Source organism: Pangasianodon hypophthalmus, chromosome 6 (genome assembly GCF_027358585.1).
Source record: "Pangasianodon hypophthalmus isolate fPanHyp1 chromosome 6, fPanHyp1.pri, whole genome shotgun sequence".
In the NCBI taxonomy this organism is placed as follows: domain Eukaryota; kingdom Metazoa; phylum Chordata; class Actinopteri; order Siluriformes; family Pangasiidae; genus Pangasianodon; species Pangasianodon hypophthalmus.
Genome location: NC_069715.1, coordinates 25,108,209 through 25,133,392, shown reverse-complemented (window position 1 = coordinate 25,133,392; position 25,184 = coordinate 25,108,209). Strand labels below are relative to the sequence as shown.

General features: G+C 37.1%; 1 protein-coding gene across 2 annotated transcripts; it reads right to left on the bottom strand.

Moving 5' to 3' along the window:
- Window positions 1-4,496: 4,496 nt before the first annotated feature.
- On the bottom strand, window positions 4,497-24,205 carry b3gat1a (beta-1,3-glucuronyltransferase 1 (glucuronosyltransferase P) a). Of its 2 annotated transcripts, XM_026913405.3 has the most exons (6): window positions 24,088-24,205; window positions 22,864-23,006; window positions 20,384-20,898; window positions 8,412-8,708; window positions 6,386-6,489; window positions 4,497-5,078 (listed from the first exon to the last, which is right to left on the bottom strand). In XM_026913405.3, the coding sequence occupies exons 2-5, from the start codon at window positions 22,973-22,975 to the stop codon at window positions 6,403-6,405; spliced, it is 1,011 nt and encodes a 336-aa protein (XP_026769206.1). In that variant the 5' UTR covers window positions 22,976-23,006; window positions 24,088-24,205; the 3' UTR covers window positions 4,497-5,078; window positions 6,386-6,402. The 2 variants fall into 2 exon arrangements, with proteins under 2 accessions (XP_026769206.1, XP_053090864.1); XM_053234889.1 differs by lacking the exons at window positions 22,864-23,006; window positions 24,088-24,205 and adding an exon at window positions 20,991-21,068.
- Window positions 24,206-25,184: the final 979 nt, after the last annotated feature.

Below are 25,184 nucleotides of genomic sequence, written 5' to 3'. Positions count from 1 at the left end.
TATGTACAGTAACACTTTCAGCACATTTTCATGTCTGTTTTCTTGACGTCTTGAGTTATAGAGGTAAACAGATGGGGGATTTTGTCTATTTCTATTGATAGTACAGCATGTCAGGATAACCAAATTTGCGCTTTCCTGAAGGTTTTCTGGTATTCTTGTACCATCTGGCAGAAACTGAGGCACACCTGTGTTTACTTTGAGCCAGGTTGACTATGCTGGTGACACAAATTCATTTTTTTTCCTCCGTGGTATAGCAGAAATAAAATACTTCAGGACGAGCTGTTATTGAAAAATAATCCACTTTGGCATTGTAACAGTGACTCCGCTTTGTGTCTGGCTGCATCACATAAAAACTCTCATCCTACCTGATCTTACACTTGGATACCTTTTCTTATGATGTATTTTCATTTGTATTAATTCAAATGAAGATCAGTTTCCATCATGCAAGAAATGAAAGACAGAGATTTTTTTTTTTTAAAGTGTTTATTGTTTTTTGGTCATTTTCATCTCTTTCTCACTGAAATGAGCCATGGAGAAAACAGAAGAACATTCACAAGAATAACATGCAGGAGAGGCTTTGTGTGTGTTTGTGTGTGTGTGTGTGTGTGTGTGTGTGTGTGTGGCAATGCAAACAGTAAGACCAGCATAAATACTCTGCCTTTGTGAGATGTTGTTATACTGTGCAATTCTATGGAATATCAGTGATCACACCGAACATATTTTCTTCAAGTAATGCAAGAATATTATCATGGCTTATGAGTTTATATTACAAACGCAGAGAAGGTGGAAAACATCAAGGCAAGAGGTGGTGGAAATAAATGTTCTTAACACACCTGGCAGCTAAAGAGAAATGCTACAGGACTATAAAGAAACTGATCCTCGTGATCTCTTTCCTTACACAACGACTGATCTCAGTTTCATCTCAGATAAAAGTTTTTATTCATATTTTCAGAGGGATAAGATTAATTCATCTGAGCTGATATGTCAACACTTTAGTCAGGACATTAGAGTGTAAAATAAATACAATAAATAAATAGATCAATAATAATATAAATACAAACAAAATCCTTTTTACAGTGTAGGGAATGAAATCAGGTGGGTGCAGGGTCTCAATCTAAATAATAAATCTTAATTACAAAATCCAGTTTTAAACACTTCGTCTGCTATTTCAAACAAATCTGTGAGGTTAAACAAAAGGAGCCTGATATGAACACTTTTTTTTGTACTAAAGTAACAACTACTGATGCAATTCTTAGCACGTTTCTACACACTTTCAGTTTGATTACGACTCAAAATCAACGTGGCTTCTAAGAATCTGGGATGAAAAGTTGCACCAAATATTTACGTGCTAATGAAGTGTAAGCAGGCGGGTGATAATAAGCAGACCATGCAGCGATAAAAAAAAAAAAACATTGGGACCTGCTGGAAATCATTTTTGCAAAGCACTCTGAAGCGGTGAAAGCTTCGGAGAAAACAAAGGAAGTGTAGATAATTATCATTAGCGTGTAGAATCAAATTAATGGTGCGTCAAGTGTCTTGGAAAAAAGCAGAGGAAACGTTACAAGCTTCTCAACTTCTTTCCAACTTGATGAAGAGAAGTGTATAATCATGCAGCAGGATGGCTGTGGACATGAAGAAGCTGAGATGAGACGAGGCCGAGGTCGTTTCAGACACCTGCTCAGGCTGCTCGTGCTTTTGTTCGTGTTTTCCTCATTTCTGTCATTCATTAGTCAAACGCTTTCACTGCGAGCTCAAGAGTCTTTTGAAATTCAGAAGGATGGAGGAGTTTTGTAAGAATTACATAAAGACACTATAAGTAGAGACGTGTCTTATAAATAACGACTAAAGATGTTCTCTGTATTCGTGAGGACAAATTTAATGAAAGAATTCAATTTCAGTCTAGGGAGTCATATAGACTAGGGATTAGACGTTAATAGCTAATAAGTGTGCTATACCGCAGCACTGTGGAATTTTTGATGCTGATTTCTGATCATTTTCTAACAGCAGCTCTGACTGTAGCTCCGGCTGCAAATGTTTCTCGGTAACATTTTTGTTTTATTAACTTCAAGAGAGAGGAAAAAAGAGGCTGGCGAGGGAACAACTTTTTATAGCTACTCTAATCAAAGTTATACCAGGAACTTGTCTTGTGGAAGTTCCACAATATTAACTGTAACTATAAATCAATAAAAGTATGATTAAAAAATAAAAATTGTTAATAGTTGGCAAATTGCTATGGTGTAAAAGGAAAACACCTCAGCATGTTATTGTAAAATAATCAACTATTCAGGGTGATAGAACAGTAACTTTGATTTGTGTTGTTGATTAATTTTCTATAAGAGCAGTAATTTTATTCCTAATATAAATAGTGAATACAGCAGTTCTTTCACAACATTAGCAATTTATTTACTGTTCTCTTTTCTAACTTTATTATTGTAGGTGCTACCTGCTTCCTGTCTCGAATAACTACTCTTTCTGGAAATGTGCACGTTAATTAGATTGTAACACTTAACACAAGACGGGTAAAGAGATAATATCTCATAAAAATCTCATAAATAAGCTTTCACACTTACTTCTTGACATTTGGACTAATTTCAACCTTCAAATTTTCTTATTCTATTGGCAGACAATTTTGCTTCTTTCTAGAAATAAATGCTTAAAATGAATAAAATTATCTGCCAACTGAAAAAGACTACAGTATTTTAAGCTTGATGTTAGTAAAAAATGTCTAGTAATAGATTTAATAATCTTACACTTGGTTTATTGTAATCACATAATAGGGAATTTGACTATATTCAATATATTTTCACTTGCTTGGATGTTATTTTTTCATTGCAGTACAGAGCTCTACTTTTACAACGAAAAAGATATCTTAGCCAGTGAAAACATCTTGAACATAGGTGAACTTATTGAATATTTCTCACGTGATTATGATCTGTACTAATTTCAAGCATAAATTTGTCTTGTTCTGTTGGCGGATTTTTCTTCTTTCAATTATTTACTTCTGGAAAGGAGTTAAATCAGATGCTTCATGATTCTGGTTCATATATTCAAGATATTTCCTCTCGATATCATTTTTGCAGTTTATGTCAGTAAACGTGATGGGAAATGCCAAGATAGTTGGGTATTAAAGGAAATGTGTAAACTGTGTACACAGGATTTTCATATAAGGTTCATATAATTTTCATATAAGTGTTATATGACTATTTAAACGGTCACATTTCCTGAAAGACAGTTGTCATTAACGAGAAACCGCTAACACCTACGATAAAACATAAGTGTATAAAAACACTAATAGACACTAATTATCATCAGAGTGTGAAGTCAAATTAATAGCGTGTCAAGTGTGTCTGAAAAAAAAAAAAACAGACAAAGCTACTCTACTTCTTGTTAATGTTCCTAAATAAGTGCTGTATTCACTACTTATACACTTATTAGCTCTTCATTAATGTCTAATATAAAACATGAAAAATTAGCAGGTAACTGATCACTAAACTCTGAACAGGATCTGAAAAATGCTGTATGATCGCACGTAAATGCGCTCTGTTTAACAGTGTTGAGAATGTATTAAGTATACAAGACGATAGCAATTTTTCCTAAATAGTTTTTACAAGGTCATGATCTTGTGCTTGATTAGCTATATTTAGCTAAGTACTGTCAATAGCAGTGAGAAATTGTGCACAGGATCTCATTTCTACCCGTAAAAAGGAGAAGCTTCTGTGGCATGCAGGTAATATTACGAGCCTTTTTTTTCCTGAAGGCACCACTGATACCTTATGAACACTAAAATGCACTGATGTTTCCGTTTGTTTTGTTATCCGGCGTTTATGGTGGCTGTAGATTACGATCTGAACAAAACTGACATCATTTATGGCATCTTTTCTCATTTTAATAGCAGAAAACCAACAGTTTAAAAATGATAAATCATAGTAAGGAGAGTGCTTTATGAGAATCTCCCTAATACGTTAATACTGCGAAGGTTTTATTGCAGACCCCCCAAAGCTGCCACTGGGCTAATATTAGCTTTGCATCTTCGCCTGAGAGGTCTCCTCTAAAGAGTCCATGGCTTATGTTGTGACACGAAATCCAGCTTACTTGAAGTGATTATGCTCTTCAATACTTCCACCCCATTTAAACACAACACTTTTTCTGCCTTCACTGAGCATGTGCAAAGGCTTCTGTTGCGGCATGTTGATGTCTTTAATCTCACTAAATACTCAGTTATAAATACAATAGTTACATTGCTTTGTTCAGTTTAATGCTAGACCACTTCATTTTGAAGCCTATGATTGTTCGTGTGTAAAGTTTAATATTTACAATACTATAATGTCCACCCCCCCCCCCCCCCACCCCCACCCCCCCAAAAAAAAAAAAAAACACTTAAGTGCCGCTCTTATTCATTTCTAGTCATAAGAACAGTGCTATATGGTCACTCACTGTGGTATCCAACATGGCTGCTAGGCTCGGGATGTGAGTAAATATCGCAGTGAGGCTCTGGAAACACTTTGAGAACCTGTATTTTAGTCAAGCAGAGAACAAGAAGTCAGTTTTTCTGAACTAGCAAGTGAGTGAACACAATGGACAAAAGGACATTAAATGAAAAGAAGACATTGTGTTAAGTTAAAAAAAAAACTCTTCTATGTAGGTGTTAATCTCTGAAAAGAGTTCTGTCTGTGAGTTTATTTATTTAAAGATCAACCAAATTGAAATGATTCGTCCTCCCTCGTTCAGCAGGTATGCGCCAGTCCAGTGCGTCTTTTTCGTTACTACACTCCTGTGCTGGGAAGAGTCAGGGACCTCGCATCTCTTCTTTTTGTGTGTGTGTGTGTGTGTGTGTGTCTTGAGAACAGATGCGTCGACGTTCCGCTGTTTCACTTCCTGTCTTTGTTACAATCACGAACAGCTTTACATACAAAATACCGAGAGATATTGCCTTGTTGAACCAATCTGTGCTTTAAAAGATACAATTGTGGTAGTCAGTTATTTTCACTGTAGTTAGCAGGAACAAGAAATCATGTCTGAAGGTTAGGTTCTGAGATGCTGCCTCTTTGTTCCTGTAGGGCCTTGAATTATCCAAGTGCCTGAAACACATTAAAACAGCCATAATTAAATAAAACCCACATTCTGAACATGTCACTGTATTTTCTGGACTGTGAATTATATCACGTACAGTATATGAGTGAGTTACAAAATATTTATGCAGGGAAATTTGCACGTATTTAGAGTTGTGGCTGCGTAAATTGATTTTCTAGGTGTGCCATTGAGATTTTATGAAGTTCACGCCTCTGAGGTTGCCAGAGGTTGCTAGAGGCATCCTATTAGTTTGCAATTATTTGTTCATGTTGTGCACTGACGGTTACTTGTTTCTTAATGAAGCTTGTTTCTAAATTGGGATCATGAAATTGTAATGTGTGAGCACAATGTAGGCTATTTTATTTATTTTTAGGTTATTTTATGTTGATGTTTTTGCTAATTTGATGTGCTCTCCTGTAAAGACAACAGGAGAAAAAAACTGCTTGGGGTAATTTCTTATTTCACAGTTGCTACTCTGCGATGTTTTTCCATCCAGATCGGCCATGTCAGTGTTCTTCTCCGTCCCCCTCATTTTAGTCTGCTCTGGATGAACATCTGGATAAAACGAGATGTTGCCTCATGTTGGAAAAAAAAGATGTTCGACTGCTGCTACTTGCTGTATTTAGTCTTTTAGCGCATGTATCATTGACCCTCCCAAGATATTTACCACTTCCCTAAACACACAATGAAAAATGGATGCTTTAGAATTTCAAATTGTTGCTGGAACCTTGCTTCGCCTCAAACTGAAATAAGAGCCAGTGTACTCCAGTGCCTCTTTGAATGCTTGGATACCATGTTGTGAATGGAGCGTGATCATATAACAACGTGACACAAACATCCAGGTTTGCAGAAATTTTTTTTTTCCTATACTGAATAATACATTTTTTCATATGGTGGTTCCACTAGAAAAATCATTAGTCAACAGAAACACATACATAACCATACACCATCTTCTAACTGGTGTTATATGGTCTATATTTGCATACTGCAACATGATTGGCTCTAATGATTTACGATGCAGTAACACCTTTCTGTCATTTGTCTAATACCAGCTCAATACTAGATTTCCAAATATGATTTTCAGATATAATTTCAGCTCCTCGTTTTGACTCAAATTATTCCCCTGAAAGGATTTAATCATAAAACACACAACGAGCTCACATTTAATACATCACTCTCTGCAATGCATGACTATACATGGAGGGATTGTGCTGAAACTGAAATCCTCAATCAAACTGACTTTTTGGGCTTAACACACAATGTGCGTGTGTGTTTGTGTGTGTCTGTGTGTGTGTGAGTTTTGTTGTTCATTTACCAGTGTTGTAGAGGATGTCAGATTTCCACATTTGGATCTGTGAAGCCTTTCTTGCCTTCGTTCACCAGGACAGGTTTTTCTGTCCTTGTGTGCCACACGAGAATCTGCACAAATGTATCACAAAATAGAAAATATAATTTATCCACCAAAAAAACAACAACAACAACAAAAAATGTCTTGTGCTCTTGTGCATCTGCAGAGTTTAAACTTTCATGACGTTCACAGCTGTAAGTGTGTGATGTGTTTCTCTAACACTGAATTCTCAGTGCTGTAGTGCTCTTGGCTCCACTTCTACTTTCTCGCTGTCTAACTCTCTCTGCCTGTCACACACACACAAACACACAAACACACACACACACACACACACACACATATGCAGATCTCTCAGCAGAGGTGTACCAGCTGCAGTCGCTTTCCAAACTGAACACCGCGATAAAAATAGTGTAGCAAAATGAATGCTTCAAGAAACTAGATTTAAATTCTACATTGTGTCCATCAACTATTCAAAAATAATAGGTAATATATGCGCCACCATGCTGCCTAATAACTATTATAAATATGCAGCATCATGCTTCCTGATCACTCCTGTAAATATGCAGCATCACACTTCCCCTGAAACACTTGTTATTGTGCTGAGAAATAAGCAGCGTAGCGGCTGCAGCGTTCGAGCTGAGGAAGTCACTAATAATGTTTGTTTAGATGTAGATGGTCCTTCATACTGATTATTCATAAAGGATAAGATAAACCTCGTCTTTCTTCCCTCGGCTTTGCTCTCTCATGCCCTGAGTGACTGAGAACTGATTCTTCCAGCCTCGTGCTCACTTAACCAGGTTAAAAGACTAACTGCAGCATTTGATGATGATAGTGGGATATATATATATATATATATATATATATATATAGTGTGTGTGTGTATGTGGTTTTACAATATGGCAACTCCCTTGTATTTAGTAGGTAAATACTTAATACTTAATTAATCAATACTAATGTCTCACTGTTGGGTATTTACTTTACTTACTTATAGGGTTATAGGGCATATGTAATATAATAAACTTTTAATAAGTATCATAAGCAGTAGGAAAACAAAGGCTCGTTCCTGATTCATTTTTATATGAGGGGGTCTGAAATTTCACTGAGGCCACTGCAAAATGTTCTATAGAGGGAACACAGTGGGTTAGGATTCATACTTTTTCACTACAAGCTCTTTTTTTTCAACTTTGTGTGAATTTTTCATGAGCTCAGGTTGAGTTCATTTGGGGTTCACTTTTCAAACTGAAAAATGCGAGTGCACAAACGAATGAGAGGAAAACCTACCGAAGGACTTGAAGTCAGGGTCCGAAATCTGACATGACTGTTTGAATATTTGAAAATTTGAAAACTATATATACTTAGATATTTTATAGCTTTATACTGTAAGTTTTGCTTTAACCCATTTAGTAATAGTTGAACAAATTATTATGACAAATCATAAATTTATTACCTAGCCACCAGGCAAATAAAAGCTCCAGTGTGCTGACTAATCCCATGTTTTATATGCCTGGAAACTGATTAGGCTAAAATGTGTTAACTAATGTAATGCAATAACATATGGAGAGCTAATTAGCTAGTTAAGTGCATTAATAAAGATTAAGAGAAACAAATGATGTTATGATCATTACACTCTTCAAAGCAAAGTTTCTAATGTGACACATTGCGTTTGTGATGTCGATAAAAAGTCAACAAGTTGTTATGTGACTCTCTATGACTTTTTTGATATGATATATTTTGTGAAGTCAGTAAGGACCTTTTTTTTTTTCTGGTTGGTTAAATGTACTTGGCTACCTGGCAATTATGAATAAAAAACTAATAGCCTGACATAAAATCTGCTTGTTCTGGAAATTAATGTACCAGGATCTAGTGACCTGCTTTGCTGTATAAAGTGGTACCATGTTCACATTACTCGGTCAGTGGAAATACATTATTAAAATATTGATTAAATTTGTGAAACTGACTTTATAATATACACATCTCCGTTGTGTTTGCTTACCTTAGTGCAATTAGCAGCTTTCGGTTCCAGGTCATTGAGAGTGACGAGTTCTCGGAGCAGGCTGCTCTCCTGGTAGCCCCCCTTGACCCCCCGCAGTTTGAAATAGGCTTGTGGTTTGAACAGGATGAGCCGCAAGTTGATGGCAAATCCCGCCATATCAATAGCAAAAGGCCGGTGAGGATCAAACACCGTTTTCCATCCGTACACTTTGCCAGCGGCGTTGACCTTGGGGGACTCGTAGCGCAAACCTCCGACAAAAGCTACGGGCCAAACGGACACCTTACGCGTGGAGCGCATCTGCAGAGACAGAGAGACAAGGCACAGAGTGGGTGTTAATCAGTGTGTACTCTACTGAAGAAGTTAAACCTTTAAGGGCTTTCTTACATTTTTTTCATCTGGAAACCTTTGAACAAACTTTAAGACTGCAATGACATTGGTGTAAATATTTGTTCTAGGGCTGTCAAATAATCAGAATAATGAATACAGGTTAATCACATTCTGTGTAGTTAAATATTACTTCTACATATTTGACCCTAGTGGAAAGGGTTTACAACTGCAGTGTGTAGTTGTGCTAGTTCTGCAGTATTTGTTAGACTGTGTTTAAAGTGGCTGATGATTTCTGAGCTTTTGGTTTGGGAAATGTCAGATGCACTATCATAAGGCACTGGGCACTTTTCGACATTGAAAAGACAGGTTCAGAGCTGAAGTGCTGATGCTTGAGTATTATTACTCCATTATTAATACAGTGTGTTCCGGATATATGGACAAAAATACAACTTATAATGAGAAATGCTACACAGTGCACACAACATGTACTTATTTACATTATTATTTAATCATTTATTTAGCAATGTGGCTCTGTCTTCTCGGTGCTCGGTTGATTTCCAAGATGTCTGTTGTCTTTCTGTCCACTGAATGAAAGATTTTTATGAGTACATTTTCAGGCCCGTCCCCTAAAACACAGCATCAGTTAAATGTCTTCTGCTGTTGTAGTCCATCCACCACAGGATTTGACATGCTGTGTGGTCTGAGATGCTTTTCTGCTCAACACTGTTGTAAAGAGTGGTTATTCCACTCTGTCATTCCTGTTCTTGGCTGCCAGTGAAACCCGATGTTGTCTTCTGCTGTTGTAGCCCACACAACTCAAGGTTAGTACTCAAGTACCTGAGTTGCTTTTCTGCTCATCACCGTTTTAACGAGTTGTTATTTAAGTTACTGTAGCCTTCCTGTCAGCTTGAACCAGTCTAACCATTCTCCTCTCAGATCTCTCATAAACACGGGATTTCTGCCTCCACTCACTGGACGTTTTTTTATGCTTCTGCCACTAGGTGTTGGAGGCCTTATGTTTTCGGGTTGTCCGAAATTCTCATTAGCACGATATCTCAAGTACGACTGGTTGAATGATTGTATGATTTACAGTATTTGAAATTGTCACTGTAACCAGCAGATGAACTGATTTTTGAATTGACCCAAATAAGGTCAAGGTCACAGCAAAGTCAAATGTCAGAAGTAGTTTTCATTTACATTTATGGCATTTGGCAGACGCCCTTATCCAGAGCGACTTACAATTATCTCTTTTATACAACTGAGCAGTTGAGGGTTAAGGGTCTTGCTCAAGGGCTGCGTGCCGGTGCTGGGACTTGAACTCTCAACCTTCCGATCAGGAGTCCAATGTCTTAACCACTGAGCTACCACTTCCCAGAAAACCAACCTATTTTCTTTAATAGCTTCTTCTGTGTTTTAAATATATTTTAAAGGTATTTGAGGCAGACAAATGAGTAACAAGAAGGACTAGACTTGTTGGTGGTGGTGGCATTCTCGTCTACGCCGTTGACTTCGAGTTCTACTTATAAACTCTAGAGACTGTTGTGAAAATCCCAGGAGATCAGTAGTTTCTGAAATACTCAAACCAGCCCATCACATCATATTTTTCCCTGTTCTGATGTTTGATATGGACATAAACTGAAGCTCTTGACCTGTATCTGCATGATTTTTTCCATTGCACTGCTGGCCTTTGATTGTCTGATTGGATAATTGCATGAATGTGCAGGTGCACAGGTGTTCCTGATAAAGTGGTCAGTGAGTGTATATTAGGGTTTGTTCAGACATTTTTTCCAGACAAAAAAAATTGCTTCTTGTCTGTCTGTGCTACTGAGGTCTCCCTCTCTAAACCATTTTCTTCCTAATGGCTGAAGTGGACAGCTTGTACACAGAGCCTATTAGAGACAACCAGACAGTCCGTATGCCCTGATCTCTGAGGACTGGTGAGATGGACAGACCTCACAGACAGATAAAGTGGCACGACTGGACATAAGCGGGTATCAGACTGAGAAAGAAAAAGAGGCACTCTTTAATCTTTCTGTGTCATCCTTGCTCCTCGCTCGCTTCCTCCAGCCATTGTGTGCTACACAACATGAATGGTTCACATCATGAAAGGAATCAGGCTAATGAATGGTAAAAGTGGCGCTCGGGGCACTGCAGCTGTTCTGTGCTTGCATGTACTCCACCAGCCAGAAGTACCTGAAAGCTTTTCTAAAAGAAGTGAGAAACTGCTGCATTTTTATTTTATTTCATTTATTTATTTATTTATTTATTTTTACTTCAGTCGTATTCAACAGAAAGCTGGTGCTTGTATCAGTAATATAAATGGGATGGCTGGCTCACATCCCACAACTACTTATCTGTAATACTGTAATCTGTTCTCCATTACTTTAACTGTGCAAGGATCAATTTGCAATTCATTTTGCAACAAATCACACTGCACTTGGCACTAGGTGTCATTCGAGAATATAAAAAAAAAACTCTCATATATATTTTATATATAAAAAAATATATATTTATTGGAATATAGAGTACAGCTACATCCAGGGTGGTCTCAGGGGAAGGCTGGCAGCGGCAGGCTGGCCTAGTTTACTGTACGGCACTTTTCCTGTTTTGGCCTTTCTTAAAGCTGTGCTTGCTTTCTGCTCTGTTGGAGAGATGAGAGATGAGAGAGATCTGATGAGGCAGAGCTGCACTTCTGAAGTCGGGACAGTCTAAAGGGAAATTTGCGTATACTTGAGTGATATGTCTGACAGAGTGAGTTGGGGATTGTGCTGATGTCAAAGAGGCAGCGAGGTAGTGAACTCTGAAGACAGTCATCAGAAACAGACTAACGCTCACGGGGACTGACGAGTTTCCAGCATACGGCTCTGACTCCCGGTTTGAGTCTGATAGTGTAGCTTTTTTATCCTGACTACAAATTGGTGAAGGCTGCATGGAATGAGTGCGTGGCATTGATGAATAATGACACTGCCGCAGCAACAGAGAGCTGCTCTACTTTTATTTTCACACAGATTGAGTTTTTAAGCTTAGGACATCAAGATACATTTCCTCTGGGGCTGAGAGAAACATGAGAGAACTGCTGACTGAATTCCTATAAAGGTTAAATTCATAATCACTTTCTCTTCTTTTACAGAGTAATGTACTTGTCTGACTGGGTGTAAATATCTGCCAGTCAGGCAGCTTGTTGAGTGTTTTGTCCTCTTCTACATGCATGATGGACACTCAGCAGAAAAGCAGCTTCTGCTCTTGTGACTCACCTTCTATTGCTGTGAATGGTCCCACATGGATATCCTAAAGATTTGCACTTCCTAAAACCATGTCTGAGACTTGAGTGGAAAATCTCACCTGGATACTGTAGATTTGTACACCTGGAAACAGGTAATGTCCTAAAACTGACCTCTTAAACAAAATATAAAGTGATGATTAACATGAGAATCTTTGTTATTATAAAAGTATAATAATAAAACAGCTTAATGTGGCTTAATATGTTAAAACAGTGACCTGTAAACAAAAAAAAATTCTCATACCCTTGAGTAATTATAACTACTGTCTACCATCAAAATAATGAATAAATATAAATATAAAAATTAGATTTTACATTAAGCAATGTTACCTTTTTTTTTAAGTGTTTTAGAACGTCTCTGATTCCACAGATTTGAAAACATATCCAAAACCATGCACTTTAACCACACATCCGAAATATTCCAGCTTAAAATAAAAAATCTGTATGGAAATGCATCCATGATGCGCATCACCATCTACTAGTGACAGAACGAGCCGGAAACAACAATTGTTCTTCACGGCTGTGGCCATTTATTTGCAGTGACTCCATCGGCACTGTTCTATTTTTAGGAAAATCCAACACTTCAGGCCCAAACTTGCCTTTTCATTTACGCTTTCACATCGCCCAAGGATGCTTTACTTCTTGTTGCAACAGTGCATTAAGCATTGTTTTGTTATATACATAAATATTATACAGTTAGTAGAGAAAAAGTGGCTGGAAGGCATTGATTTTTTTTTTTTAAATTGAGCTCAGCTGATAATTGCTGCTTACTGTCTGTGTTTTACCAGGATGAGAATGTGGACATAAGTGAAACACCAAAGAGGGAGAGCAGAGAGAATGACAGAAACTTGAGCAAGATGACAGTGGAGACAGGCAGGATATAAAAGAGGGAAAAAAGGTGAGTGGTAGACCTGTCACAGAGATAGAAACCCATTAAAGCAGCCAAGAGCAAGAATGAGATCTGTGTATACACAGAACAACATCAGTCTGGGAACAGTAATATAAAATGCATGTAGTATATGGAGGAAATGTGATTAAAACAAGTTTATATCATATATCTGATTTTTGTCTAAAGGCTTAATTCAGGGCTTCCCAAACGTTTTGGGCAAACGACCCCAAATGGACATTATGATAACACTGATGAGTTCTGTTTCTCTTTAAACTTTCTGCTGCCATCGTGATTGCTGTCATGAGCTGTGTCTCAAATCGATAACTCTGACCTTACATTCAAAAGTATGTACATAATGCACATGTACATAATCCAGAAGACTGGTACTGGTTCAAAATAGACATACATGACAGGTTTTAAAATTCAAACACTGTAAACTGTAAACAGAAATCTACTTAGTGTTAGTAGTAGTATTAGTATTACATAAATATGCGATTTGAGACAAAATACATGTTTGTTTAGCGGACGTAGATAGACAGGGACATTTATCCATTACTATTGCTGAATTCCTACGCTAAGTGCTATGCGTCAGGATAGTGGAAAAAAAAAACAAAAATAGCATATACACTCATTATTTAAATGTGGCTTGATTGAATGTGACGCCCAGTAGCATAAAATCAGTTTTCAATATTTCTAATATTCATTTGCAATACAAATGAACAAAATAAAAGAGGAGATTGTGAGTTTCTCTCACAACCCCATTTGTAAATCAAGCAGCCCCACATAGGGTCATTACCCCTAGGTTGGGAAACCCTAGCTTAATTTAACTCACTCTGTCCAGATCTTAGGTTTTGTCCATTTTCAAATGATAAAATATCAGATTCTGTAAAATCTTTTAAATAGAAAATGTACACATGCAGCCTTTAACATCTGCCTAGTGTGAAGGAAAAGCACTTTACAAATTTGGCTTGAAGGCATTTCTCTATAAAGCATTGTAAAACTATATTACACCTTCATTATTATCCTCATCATTATGACATGCTATGATTTATATTTCCAACAAATTATAATACAAGAATGTGTCACAAAATGTGCATTATTAGGTGGAGGTACAGACAGCATATTGAGACCAACTGCATATTAATAGAATCTTGATTGACAGGTGTAGGTATGTTTTTGTACCTTTTTCAGTTGACATTTAATGACATTTTTTGTGAAACTGCCACATCAATCAATGTATCATCCACTATAGAAAAAAATGAAACCAGGTTTTAGGTGACATTAAAGGCTTCTTTGTAGGTGTGTAAAGATGCACAAAATCCAAATTCGATACAGTATCATACCATGGTGTCTCGATATGATACATTTTTGATATAAGCTTTTCCTGAATATGTGCCTTTTAATTTTATTTGATTAAAACATTCAGCATTAGTTGATTAAAGTACAATAATTGAAACTCAGTGACACAGTGTTTGTGCAAGCCATTCAGACTTTTAGCAGCATATAGCAAAAGGAAGATATTTAACAAACTAATGAAACATTAGCTCTTTGTCCAAGCTTTTCACTGGTGTCCAGGGTTGCCAGGTCTCAACATCAATCCCCATAGCCTCTCTTGAATCGAGAAAAAGAGAAAGCTAGAATGTATTGTTCGATATGCAGACGTATCAAATCAAGAGCCTTGTATCAAACAATAAGATAAGGTACTCTATATCATTACATTACAACAACAGTTTTTTTTTTTATCATTCTCATCATGGAAAATGGAGAGAAACCCAGCCAAATACATATAAAAAAGAATTAAAAATGATTAAAAATTAATATTAAATTTTTTTTTTTTTTTTTAAAAACTCCTTCTTCTCTAGCAGATTAGTTTTGTTTATGGAGGCCTGACAGGCTCATGAGCTGAGAGTGTTTCAGATTACCCAGAGTTGTAGGAGGAAGAAAGGATGAGAGGTTAAAAATAGAGGCGGTCTGTAAATAAACCTCGGTATACAGACCGCCTACATAAGCAGGTTTAATAAAAGCTCAGTAATTAATACACCCGTATCCTGGTGTTGTTTTCTAGCAGAGGCAAGTTCATTATTCATGAGAAGGACAGAGAGAGAGAGAGAGAGAAAGAGAGAGAGAGAGAGAGAGAGAGAGAGAGAGTGAGACTTCCATTTGTTCAAGCATTTTGCTAATTCAGATGATTTTAAGATGGACATGTTATGTTACTACTATGGGAGAGTCGCACAATTGTAACCTGCTTGAGATGTTTGTGAAAAACCCATTTTGTGCCAGGTAAGTAAAAAAAAAACTAAAAAATATTCCTTCAGTTCATGTTCACTAGCTGTAACACTAGCTTTCAGAGATCAGGCAAGCTCTTGTTTTCTGTTTGCAAGAAAGCAAGAAATCATGGGTGCGACCTGGGGTGTAATTGTAACCATTGTTATAAACTGCATCTTGCTTCAGAGGTGTATCAGATTGTTCAGAGTCGTGAAAGGTGGCTGAGACACAAAAGATGTGCACACTATCTCGCACGCTCATAAGGATGAACTGCAATCGATGCAGAGTGCATAAAGATGTTATCCTTTTTTATTTATAGAATTATAATTAAGCCATAGTAACCGTATACTACACCATTAGTAATCATGGTTATTATGATATGAAAAAAAAATAATGAAATGGAAAAAAATGAACCGTCTGTATGAGTTCCACATCATTAATCAATTATAATGCATATTTAAATGGATAATTGTTCTGCATACGCTTCTCTGCATGCTCGTAATGGACATCCAAGGGTCTAGTGTAATTACTTTATATTTTCCAAGCTACCCTGACAGTGAGTAATGAATGTATCATGGTTAAACATAGATGTTTCTTCATGTAGATGTTTGTTTACAGTGTTTTTTTTACAGTTCGTTTAAGTGACCTACGCAATCTACTCACACAATTGTACCACTTTTGGTTTCGGTGAAAATGAACAATACTCACTGACTATATTGTTAAACTTGCACTTTATAAAAAAAGGCATGTGCATGAAAGGCATGTGCATGATGTTAGTACATACATAAGTATGACGTTTTTTTTATATAAACCATTGTTGCAATTTGACTTTTAACCCCAAAAATTGCACCAGCTCTCCTCTATATTAATAATGTCTAGTGCTAATTAGAATAACAAACTTAGTCCAACCAATTAGTGAATCCATATTTCAAAAGAACATTGTGTATGCAAGATATAGAATAGTTTCTGTAATTACTAATTCTGATGACTACTAAAGTATATTTTCTTGTATAACTGCACATCCCAAAGTGTTTTATTCCTCTTGTGCTACAGCAACTTGTTAACATTTCTATGAATTACATATATCACCATAATTCTTTTCCATTTATAGTTACACTTAACATTGTGCAACATCCATGAAACAAGTCAGTTCCTATTATAACATGTTATTACAGCTATAAACAGTTGTTCCCTCACCAGCATCTGTTTATTTCTCTCTCTTGAAGTTAATAAGTCCTCTGTCCCGAACACTCTCCTGTGGTGGAACAGCTTGAGCATTGCTGCGAATCAATCCTTCTTTTAGCACATACAGTACTGTGCAAAAGTCTTAGGCACCCTGGTTTTTTTTTAGTACAAACTTTGTTATAGATTTTTATTTTATGACTTCTACATTATTGATTCAGTACAAAAACATTTTAGATTTCCAAACATTAGTTTTCCAGCACAAAATTAAATGTTACACAAAAATGTTTGTATGTCAGTAAAGAAAGCAGCATATTACTTAAGAGACACTTTTCAGACAAAAAAACATAATGAAGGCTGCTGGGTTTTGTCTCCAGAAGAACTGTGGCTGCTTCTGCAAGATGCTCAGTAAAACTTATAGCTAATTTCCTTATAAAACTGCACACATTGTACCTGAGACTACTATTTTTTTTTTTTTTAAAGTGAAGGATCGTCACACCAAATATTGACTTTGTTTCATTCATTACTGTTTACTGCTCTTTATAGTATTTTGTTTAAATGTAGAAACATTTTGTTTCATTATTTTTGAAGGCATCTTTGCTCTACAGCATTTCTTTGCATGTGCCTAGGATTTTTGCACAGTACTGTGCATATGTGTGATATCTGTGAGATATCTTATACCAGTGCAGCCATTTTCTTGCAACTATTATTGTTTACACAATGCACAAAGGATTGTGTGGATCGTCTCTTTCATTAGCTAAAGGCTTTTAGCAGGCACATGTGATGAGAAAGTGGCATTTAATGTCAGCTGAAGAAACGGGCTATGGAATTTAAAGCCTGTAATGATGGATAAGTGACACAAGAAAAAGAAGACAAGAAGTCTCAAAGAGCTTATCCAGTAAGAGGCTCTGAAGTGACAGGAGATGTCTGACTCAGAGCATTACAGGTGATCCCAAGACAAAGGTAATGACAGTGTCATCGATACGGCATGGAGAGCCATTCACGCAATCTCCATCCACAAAGAAAAGCACATCCTTCACCCATGGCTCGCCTATAACCTGATCAATATAGTCCTGCCTTCAAGGTGGAAATATCCACATACAGATTTAGATTTTTTTTTCTTCTGAAGGTTGAAAACTTGTTCATACTTGCCTTCATGTCTTTTTATTGTCTCGACATGAATTAGCACTGGTGAAAATTATTTCTCCTTCATGTTGTGTGTTGAGACTGTATGCTAATGCTTCACTATACACTCACCGAGCACTTTATTAGGAACACTACGCTAATACTGGGTAGGGCCTCCCTTTGCTCTCAAAACAGCCTCAATTCTTTGAGGCATGGATTCCACAAGATGTTGGAAACATTCCTTTGAGAATCTTGGTCAATGTTTTACATGATTGCATCATGCAATTCCTGTAGATTTCTCAGGTAAACTTTCATGCTGTGAATCTTCCGGTCTACCACATCCCATAGGTGTTCCATTGGATTCAGATCCGGTGAAGGCCACTGAAGAACATTGAACTCATGGTCATGTTCATGAAACCAGTTTGAGATGAATTTTGCTTTGTGACATGGTGCAGTATCATGCTGGAAGTAGCCATTAGAAGATGGGTAATTTGTGGCCATGAAGGGATGCACAGGGTAAGCAACAATACGCAAATAGGCTGTGGCATTCAAGAGATGATTGATTGGTATTAATGGGCCCAAAGAGTGGGAAGAAAACATTCCCCACACCATTACACTACCTCCACCACCCTGAACTGTTGACACAAGGCAGGATTCATGGGGTTGGTGCCAAATTTTGACCCTACCATCTGTGTACCTCAGCAGAAATGGAGATTCATCAGACCAGGCTATGTTTTCCAGTCTTCAACTGTCCAGTTTTGGTGAGCCTGTGCCAACTGCAGCCACAGCTTTCTGCTGTTGTAGCTCATGGTTCGATGTGTTGTGCATTCTGAACTGCTTTTCTGGTTATCTGAGTTACTGTAGCCTTTCTGTCAGCTCGAACCTGTCTGGCCATTCTCTGTTGACCTCTCTCATCAACAAGGCATTTCCGTCCACAGAACTGCCACTGACTGGATGTTTTATCTTTATTGCACCATTCTGAGCAAACTCTAGAGACTGATGTACATGAAAATCTCAGGAGTTATAGAAATACTCGAACCAACCCGTGTGGCAACAACAATCATGTCACAATCAAAATCACTGAGATCACATTTTTTCCATACTCTGATCATTGATGTGAACATTACCCGAAGCTGTTAATAAAGTGTTCGGTGAGTGTGCATCCAGTTCCTGCATTAAATATTGTAAAAGCGCAGTCAGCACAGTAGCCACAAGCCTGTGACAAGCAGAATATACGTCTATGCTATCAGTTCTTATTCTTCTTTGCCAACAGATACGTAGGTGACTCAGCAAGCTGCTCATATTATGGCAGTCATCAAACATCCCAGCTCCTGTCCATCATTCCAGAAAAATCCCTGCACCCTATTAGTTTCACTGCTAATTTCTTTGCATTTCATTTGTTTTGAAATGAAACAATCCAACTGCTTCAAAGTTCCTTAGCCATAACTATAGTTCTTTATTTAGATTTCAATTCATAAGGCGATGATTTGATATTTGAAGATACCATCGATAATCGATATGATTCACTTTAGTAGCTTCTGATCCACATGATCCACCAACTTTGTTCAAAATCTGGAGTAGACCAACCGTTAATTTGCAAATGATGATGATGTTGAGAAGTAGAAGTATATGTTACTGGCAAATCACATTGCTAGCCTATTTACACTTTAGTTTATTTTAGATTATTGTTTACGGACTAGTTGTTTATCCTTTACACTACAATAACAGATTTATGACTGTTGCATTGATGAATTTCAGTCGTTGCCTTCTAAATCAATGCATTGATCCAGATTGTCAGATCGTTACCCCTAGCATTAGGAGAAAATTGAGTTAGCTAGCGATTTTTTTTTAGCTTGCTTTACATTAAAGCTAGCTAACATAATATGAACCTATTTTCTTTCCTAGCTGACAAGATGTTCTCACTCTTGAGATATGGTTTGAAGATCATTTCCAACTTGGTAGGAACAGGACATAAATGCATTTGCAGTTCTACATACTGAATGTTAGATATACATACTGTTATGTCTTTTACATGGTTACTGTAGAGTTTACAGGCAACAAAAACATGGAACTAGAAGATGACAAGAACACTGGTGCATTCACTTGCCTGGTGTGTTAATTGCTTTTCTACTACTTATTTTACTGATTCCAGTGATAATATTATTTATGCCACGGCACTGTTAAAAGCTTGATTCAACTGGTCAGAAGGAGTTGATTAATTTTGTATAACAGCAGCTCTGACAGTAGTGCTGGCTGCAAGGTTGATATTAATGCGCTCGTTCTAAAGTTTTATCCTTTCCATATTACACTTAGTACACAAAGAATTGGATGGTGGACAGTCCACATAAAAGGGTTAAAAATGCTGTGTTGCTTTTTGTTGGTGAAGTTTCCTTTGATGAGATATTTATTTAACATTTTTGGAAAGAGTCTCCAGCGTCAGTACTTTGTAATTCTCAGATGTGAAGCTGTAACTTTATGTTTTCCACCACAGCAAAGTCTTCAGAATGGAGGGCTTCTATGTCACATGACAAGTGGCTTTTTTGTCTTATTAAGTTCAAGAGAGAGAAAAAAGAGAGGCTGGTGAGGGAACGACAGATAAGCTATTAATATGAATTCTTTAGTCCCTACATTACAGGAAAAATGATATATTTATGAATGCACGTCTGAACCCACCAGTGTGTCCAATTTAAGTTAGAATTCAAAGACTATCTGATATTAAAATTATTCATGATTCACAGTGTTGGCCATGGAGAAATTGGATGCCCCTGCTATGTCTTGGTTCATCTCAACATATGAACTTTCTTCCTTTCAAATGTTAATGTTGGCTTACTCACTCAAGGTTAAAGCACTGATAATATATATACCTGCTTAAAATAGCATAACAGGTTGCATTTTTCAACTTGCCTCTTCAAAGAGTTCCAGACTGTAGGTGTTATCATCATCAGCGAAGTAGACTATGCCTGACTGAGTGCTGTTGGGGCTGAAGGTCTCCCGTAGCCACCGGAGAGCCAGATTCCTCTGCATGGTTCCCCGTGGGATCCTGGGATCCCGTGCATCCCCTCGCAGCTTGTAGTTACGAGGCGTCTCTACGTTCAGATGCGTGTAGTTGAGGCCCGTCTCCCTCAGCAGACGCGTGACCAGTGGGGTCCTCCTCTGCGCATCCTCCACCAGGATCCAGTGCAGGTTGGGGACGTGCAGGAAGGTGTTGGCCAACCTAGTTAGCTCAGCTTTCTGCACTGGCCGGCTGTAGGTTGGTGTGATAACGTGGATGGTAGGCAGGGCATCAGACCATGGAGGCGGCCGTGTGTACACGTACTCGGTGCGCACCACCTCCACTATGTCCTTATCAGAGGAGCAGAACTCCTTTGAGTCGCTCGTTTGGCTTCCTGTGTCACGTCTGCCTTCACCAGCTCCATCATCTACAGGGACAGAGAAAGAGAATTCAGGGATTAGAACGCCCCGGAGCTGCTCTCGCTATGTCTGACACATGCCAAGAGCCCAAGAAGAGTACCTGACAGGCGGTGCCGTTGGATCATTAGCCGCTCGGGTATGATAAAGATCTCTTTAACTAGAACACATTTTCACCTTTAAAGCTTTTGGAAAGCACTGTGCTAGCGTCCAATCTCAGGAGTAGAGCTGGACGATTTGGAGAAAATGACAAATACTTGAGCAAAGTAACTCAAAAAAATGATTATGTGCTCCCAATTATAAATATAATTATTTACACTCTCAGTCAATTATCATATAAGTGAGCTCTGCCCTTCTTAGTGCTTAGTCAATAAATTAAATTTTATTATTCAATAAAAAATTGCACAGATAGGTTAAATATAAGCATGTAATTCATTTGGTGGCAAATCTAACCCAAATGATATGCACTTTAATGTTTATAAGGAATAGTAAGTAGGGCACCAGTTTAACTAACATAATGTAGCTGCAATAAAACTATCAACAATATCAAATTTTTTGAAGTAACATTAATAAAACAAACAAGACAGTGAGTAGACATGAAATACTCTGACACTTATAGTTGAATGATGAAAATCTCCTTGAAACTGACACCTTTCACAAATTCTACTCCTCACACACACTTTGCTTCCTATAAAGATGAATTAACATGAGGTTAAAAATGAAGTGCTAAACCATTTGTCATCATCGTTCATCGAGACTCATTTAGAATCGTTTTTTAGAAGAGTGATGTCATGCTGTGTTGTTGTGAGAGCTATATATGATATGTACGTTAGGTGTGTACTGTAAGTGTATGCAGTATGAGTGACCTTGTGTGATGTTCATTGGAAATATGGAATCATTATGGAATTGTTCAGGAGTTGAGACTATAGTGGTGCAACATGTCTGAGTGTAAGTGCTGTTTCTGTTTGAAATGTAGGACACAATGATAAATCAGTACGGACAGCAACGGAGCTGACCTGAGACCTGAGCCAGAAATCTGATAACAGACTATGATAACTCATGAGATTAAAATGGATCTGAGTGCTTTGGATACTAGAGTTCAGCTGCTAAACAGATTAGCCTGATGACTTTTGGTCTGAACAAGTTTAGATTTCAGTCAGGTGCATGCAGAAAAAAATAGTGGAGACATTGGTGTCAGGGGTTTTTGTGGACTTTCACAATACAGGCTGTGATAGGGCAAAAATAGGGCAAGCTTTATTGAGACTGAAAGAAAGAAATTCCTTAAATATTGTGAAAAAGAGAAAATGTTGTGAGGTAATTGCAGCTGCATGAATATTTTTCCATCCTCACCAGCGATAATAAATCACTGATAAACTCTCTTTCAAAACAACAATAGCAACAATAGCAACAGTTATTATAGTTTACTATAAAAATTAAACGTTTTACTTCATAACCATGCAAAAATTAGCTTGAACGTAAACAAGCAAAATTACAGCAGGTCCAAGTCATGCACTTTAAAAAATAATATACTGTAGATTAAAAAAAAAAACTTTAAATATATGACATTATTAATGATCGTTATTGTTTGATTATAAATGGAAGGGACATTTTCAGTCAAAGGTACATAATTCTTTACTTTTATAAATACGACTTACTTTTAGTCACCACTGTCTTCTGTCTGTTACATTATTTATATGTTTGTATTCGGGATAAATATTGAAATTATGCCAAAATAGATCGTAATAGCTAACTAGCTGACATTATCAGTGCACTAAAGTCAAGTGGAAAATTGAGGACCATTTATTGAGCCATCTATGTGAATACAGCAACTGCTTACTAATAGTGTGTGATTTATAGTGTGACAAACTATAGGAAGAAAAAGTCCAATAAAACATTTGAATATGTACTGTTTGTTGACGTGATGTGATGTGAATATGTAATTTTGGTCATTTTGAAGCACAAAGAGGTCTGATTACCCTTTCGGATAGCGAGCAGGGGGGCGATGGCGCTCTGGTGCCAAACAGTGATGAGCAGAGTCCAAGGTAACACGATTAACACGATGGCAAGAATGTCTCTTCTCTTCGGCATCTCCAGGGTTGATTCTGTGCCTGGTCATTACCTGGATGAAGATGGTAAAGTGTGTGAGAGTGAAAAAGACAATGTGGTCCTACCAAAGTGGGCTGATTGTGGTCACACATGTCTATCTTTGTACGTGTGCTATTAAGGTAATTGGAGGTTCTAAGTGATAATCTCCCTGACAATAAGCTTCCTTTTGTTTAACTGTGAGGACTACACATTATTATTACAGTTAAGCAGTTTCCACTTCTGGTGTAAATGCTTTGCACGTGACTCACCATTAAGTAAGGAATAAAACACTACAGGTTGTGCAGATATAGGAAAATAATCAACGATGGGGTGGTGTAATTGACATGAATTGGAGCTAGTGTTACCACCTTGAAATCTTTTATTTTACAATAACAGCATGTCCTGAAGTGATTTATTTTCCATATACTGCAGCAATTCGCCAGTTCCAATTTTCTGTTTATTGAAGAATATCATGTCATTCTTTTTATCCATCTGTAGTTACTTTTAATCTTATGGAACATCCGCAAAACAAGTTAGCTCTTATTATCACTTGTTATAGCAGCTATAAACACTCACTCACTTTCTCTTGAATTTAATAATACAAAAATGCAACTTGTTAAAAGCACACAACATAAAGTTGGTGGAAAACTTAATATTATGCCTTTACCTCAGGCTGTCACTGGAGACTCCTTCCAAGCTTCAGCATATTAACTATTATACTCTGTTAGATAATGTTTTAAATCTAGTAGTGTTTTAAATCTGTTTATTATTACACTTAGAATATGTGGAGTGGTACCTATGAAGTCCCTATGAATTAGGCGTTACTATATACACCTTCTGACCAATCAGAATCAAGAATTCAATTGAGCTCAGTGTTATAATGAGTTATATTAACTCTACAGTAAAGATTATAATACATGAACATGAACATGGGATGTGACATAACCTAATGATGTGTAATTTTGGCCTCCACTGACATCAACACTAGTTTTATACCTGACCATAAACTTGTAACATTGCTGACTGACTTTATGATGAAGTACACTAAATTGCTGGATGTACATGTGTGTGTGTGTGTGTGTGTGTGTGTGTTTTTATAGGGCATCCTCTCTTACCCGTGGTTATAAGCGATGGACAGATGTGTGTTGGACGTGCAGCTGCAAAAGCTGCTTGTTAGAGATCTTGCACCGGGCCATTACCACCCAGGTCATCTTATACAGCAGAGAACAGAATCTACAATACACACAATATAACAAAATAATTTAATCAGTACATACAGAATGCTGAACAAATATTCTACATGAGAAAGTTAACTACGTTGAATAATTAGGCATTTAATAAAATACTAATACAACAGAGCTTATTAAAAGGTTTCAGCTGGAATATTTACTGCATTAAAGAAAGAGATGTGTCAAAACAAAAAAAATCTCATAACTTGAGTTACAAAAGTACAATTGCCATGAACAGATTTGCACTCAAGTCTCCATCAGTGAACAGTTCATAACGTCAACAAAATAGACTTCATGTGAAAACTATAATGAATTTCCTGGTTACACAATTGCACTTTTTGACCATGTAGTACACAGTTATATAAGTGAAATTATTTATAATAACACTATCCGGTGTCACTCAGATGAGGATGAGGTCCCTTTTGAATCTGGTTCCTATCAAGGTTTCTTCCTCATATCATCTCTGAGAGTTTTTCCTTGCCGCCTTCACCTCTGTTCATAAGGGATAAATTTATAAATTTACACTTTATATCCTGAATTTATATATTTCTATAAAGCTGCTTTGTGACAATGTCCATTGAATTGAATTGAAAAGTTAAGGTTAGGGATTAGGTTAGCGTTCATACCATTTCTTACAACCACTCATACAATATAGAACAAAATTCAACTAAATCCAACCAGTAGGATTTTGATCTTGTTCACCTGAACTTTCTAATAGGATCAATTCTAATACAGTATTTATAATATTTATCCCTTCCACTGCCTCAGAAACACAAAGATTCCAATTTTAAAAGAGTGACAGTCCAAAACATTTAGAACTGAAACGCATCCTGATCATGTATGATGAAGGCGTGTGTGTGTGTGTGTGTGTGCTACTGTTTAAATGTTGTTTCAAGCTTCCCCACATTTGGTTTATGTGAAGAGCAACAGGAGCTGAAAGAATGGAAATATAAATCAATATAAACAGCAGGGTGTGTTCGTGA

Coding starts and splice junctions, on each gene's coding strand:
- b3gat1a (XM_026913405.3), bottom strand. CDS start 22,975: ATGCCGAAGAGAAGAGACATTCTTGCCATCGTGTTAATCGTGTTACCT. Junction 8,709..20,383: donor GTCTGGAACTCTTTGAAGAG/GCAAGTTGAAAA, acceptor CTGTCTCTGCAG/ATGCGCTCCACGCGTAAGGT. Junction 6,490..8,411: donor AAGCTGCTAATTGCACTAAG/GTAAGCAAACAC, acceptor ACATTTGTGCAG/ATTCTCGTGTGGCACACAAG.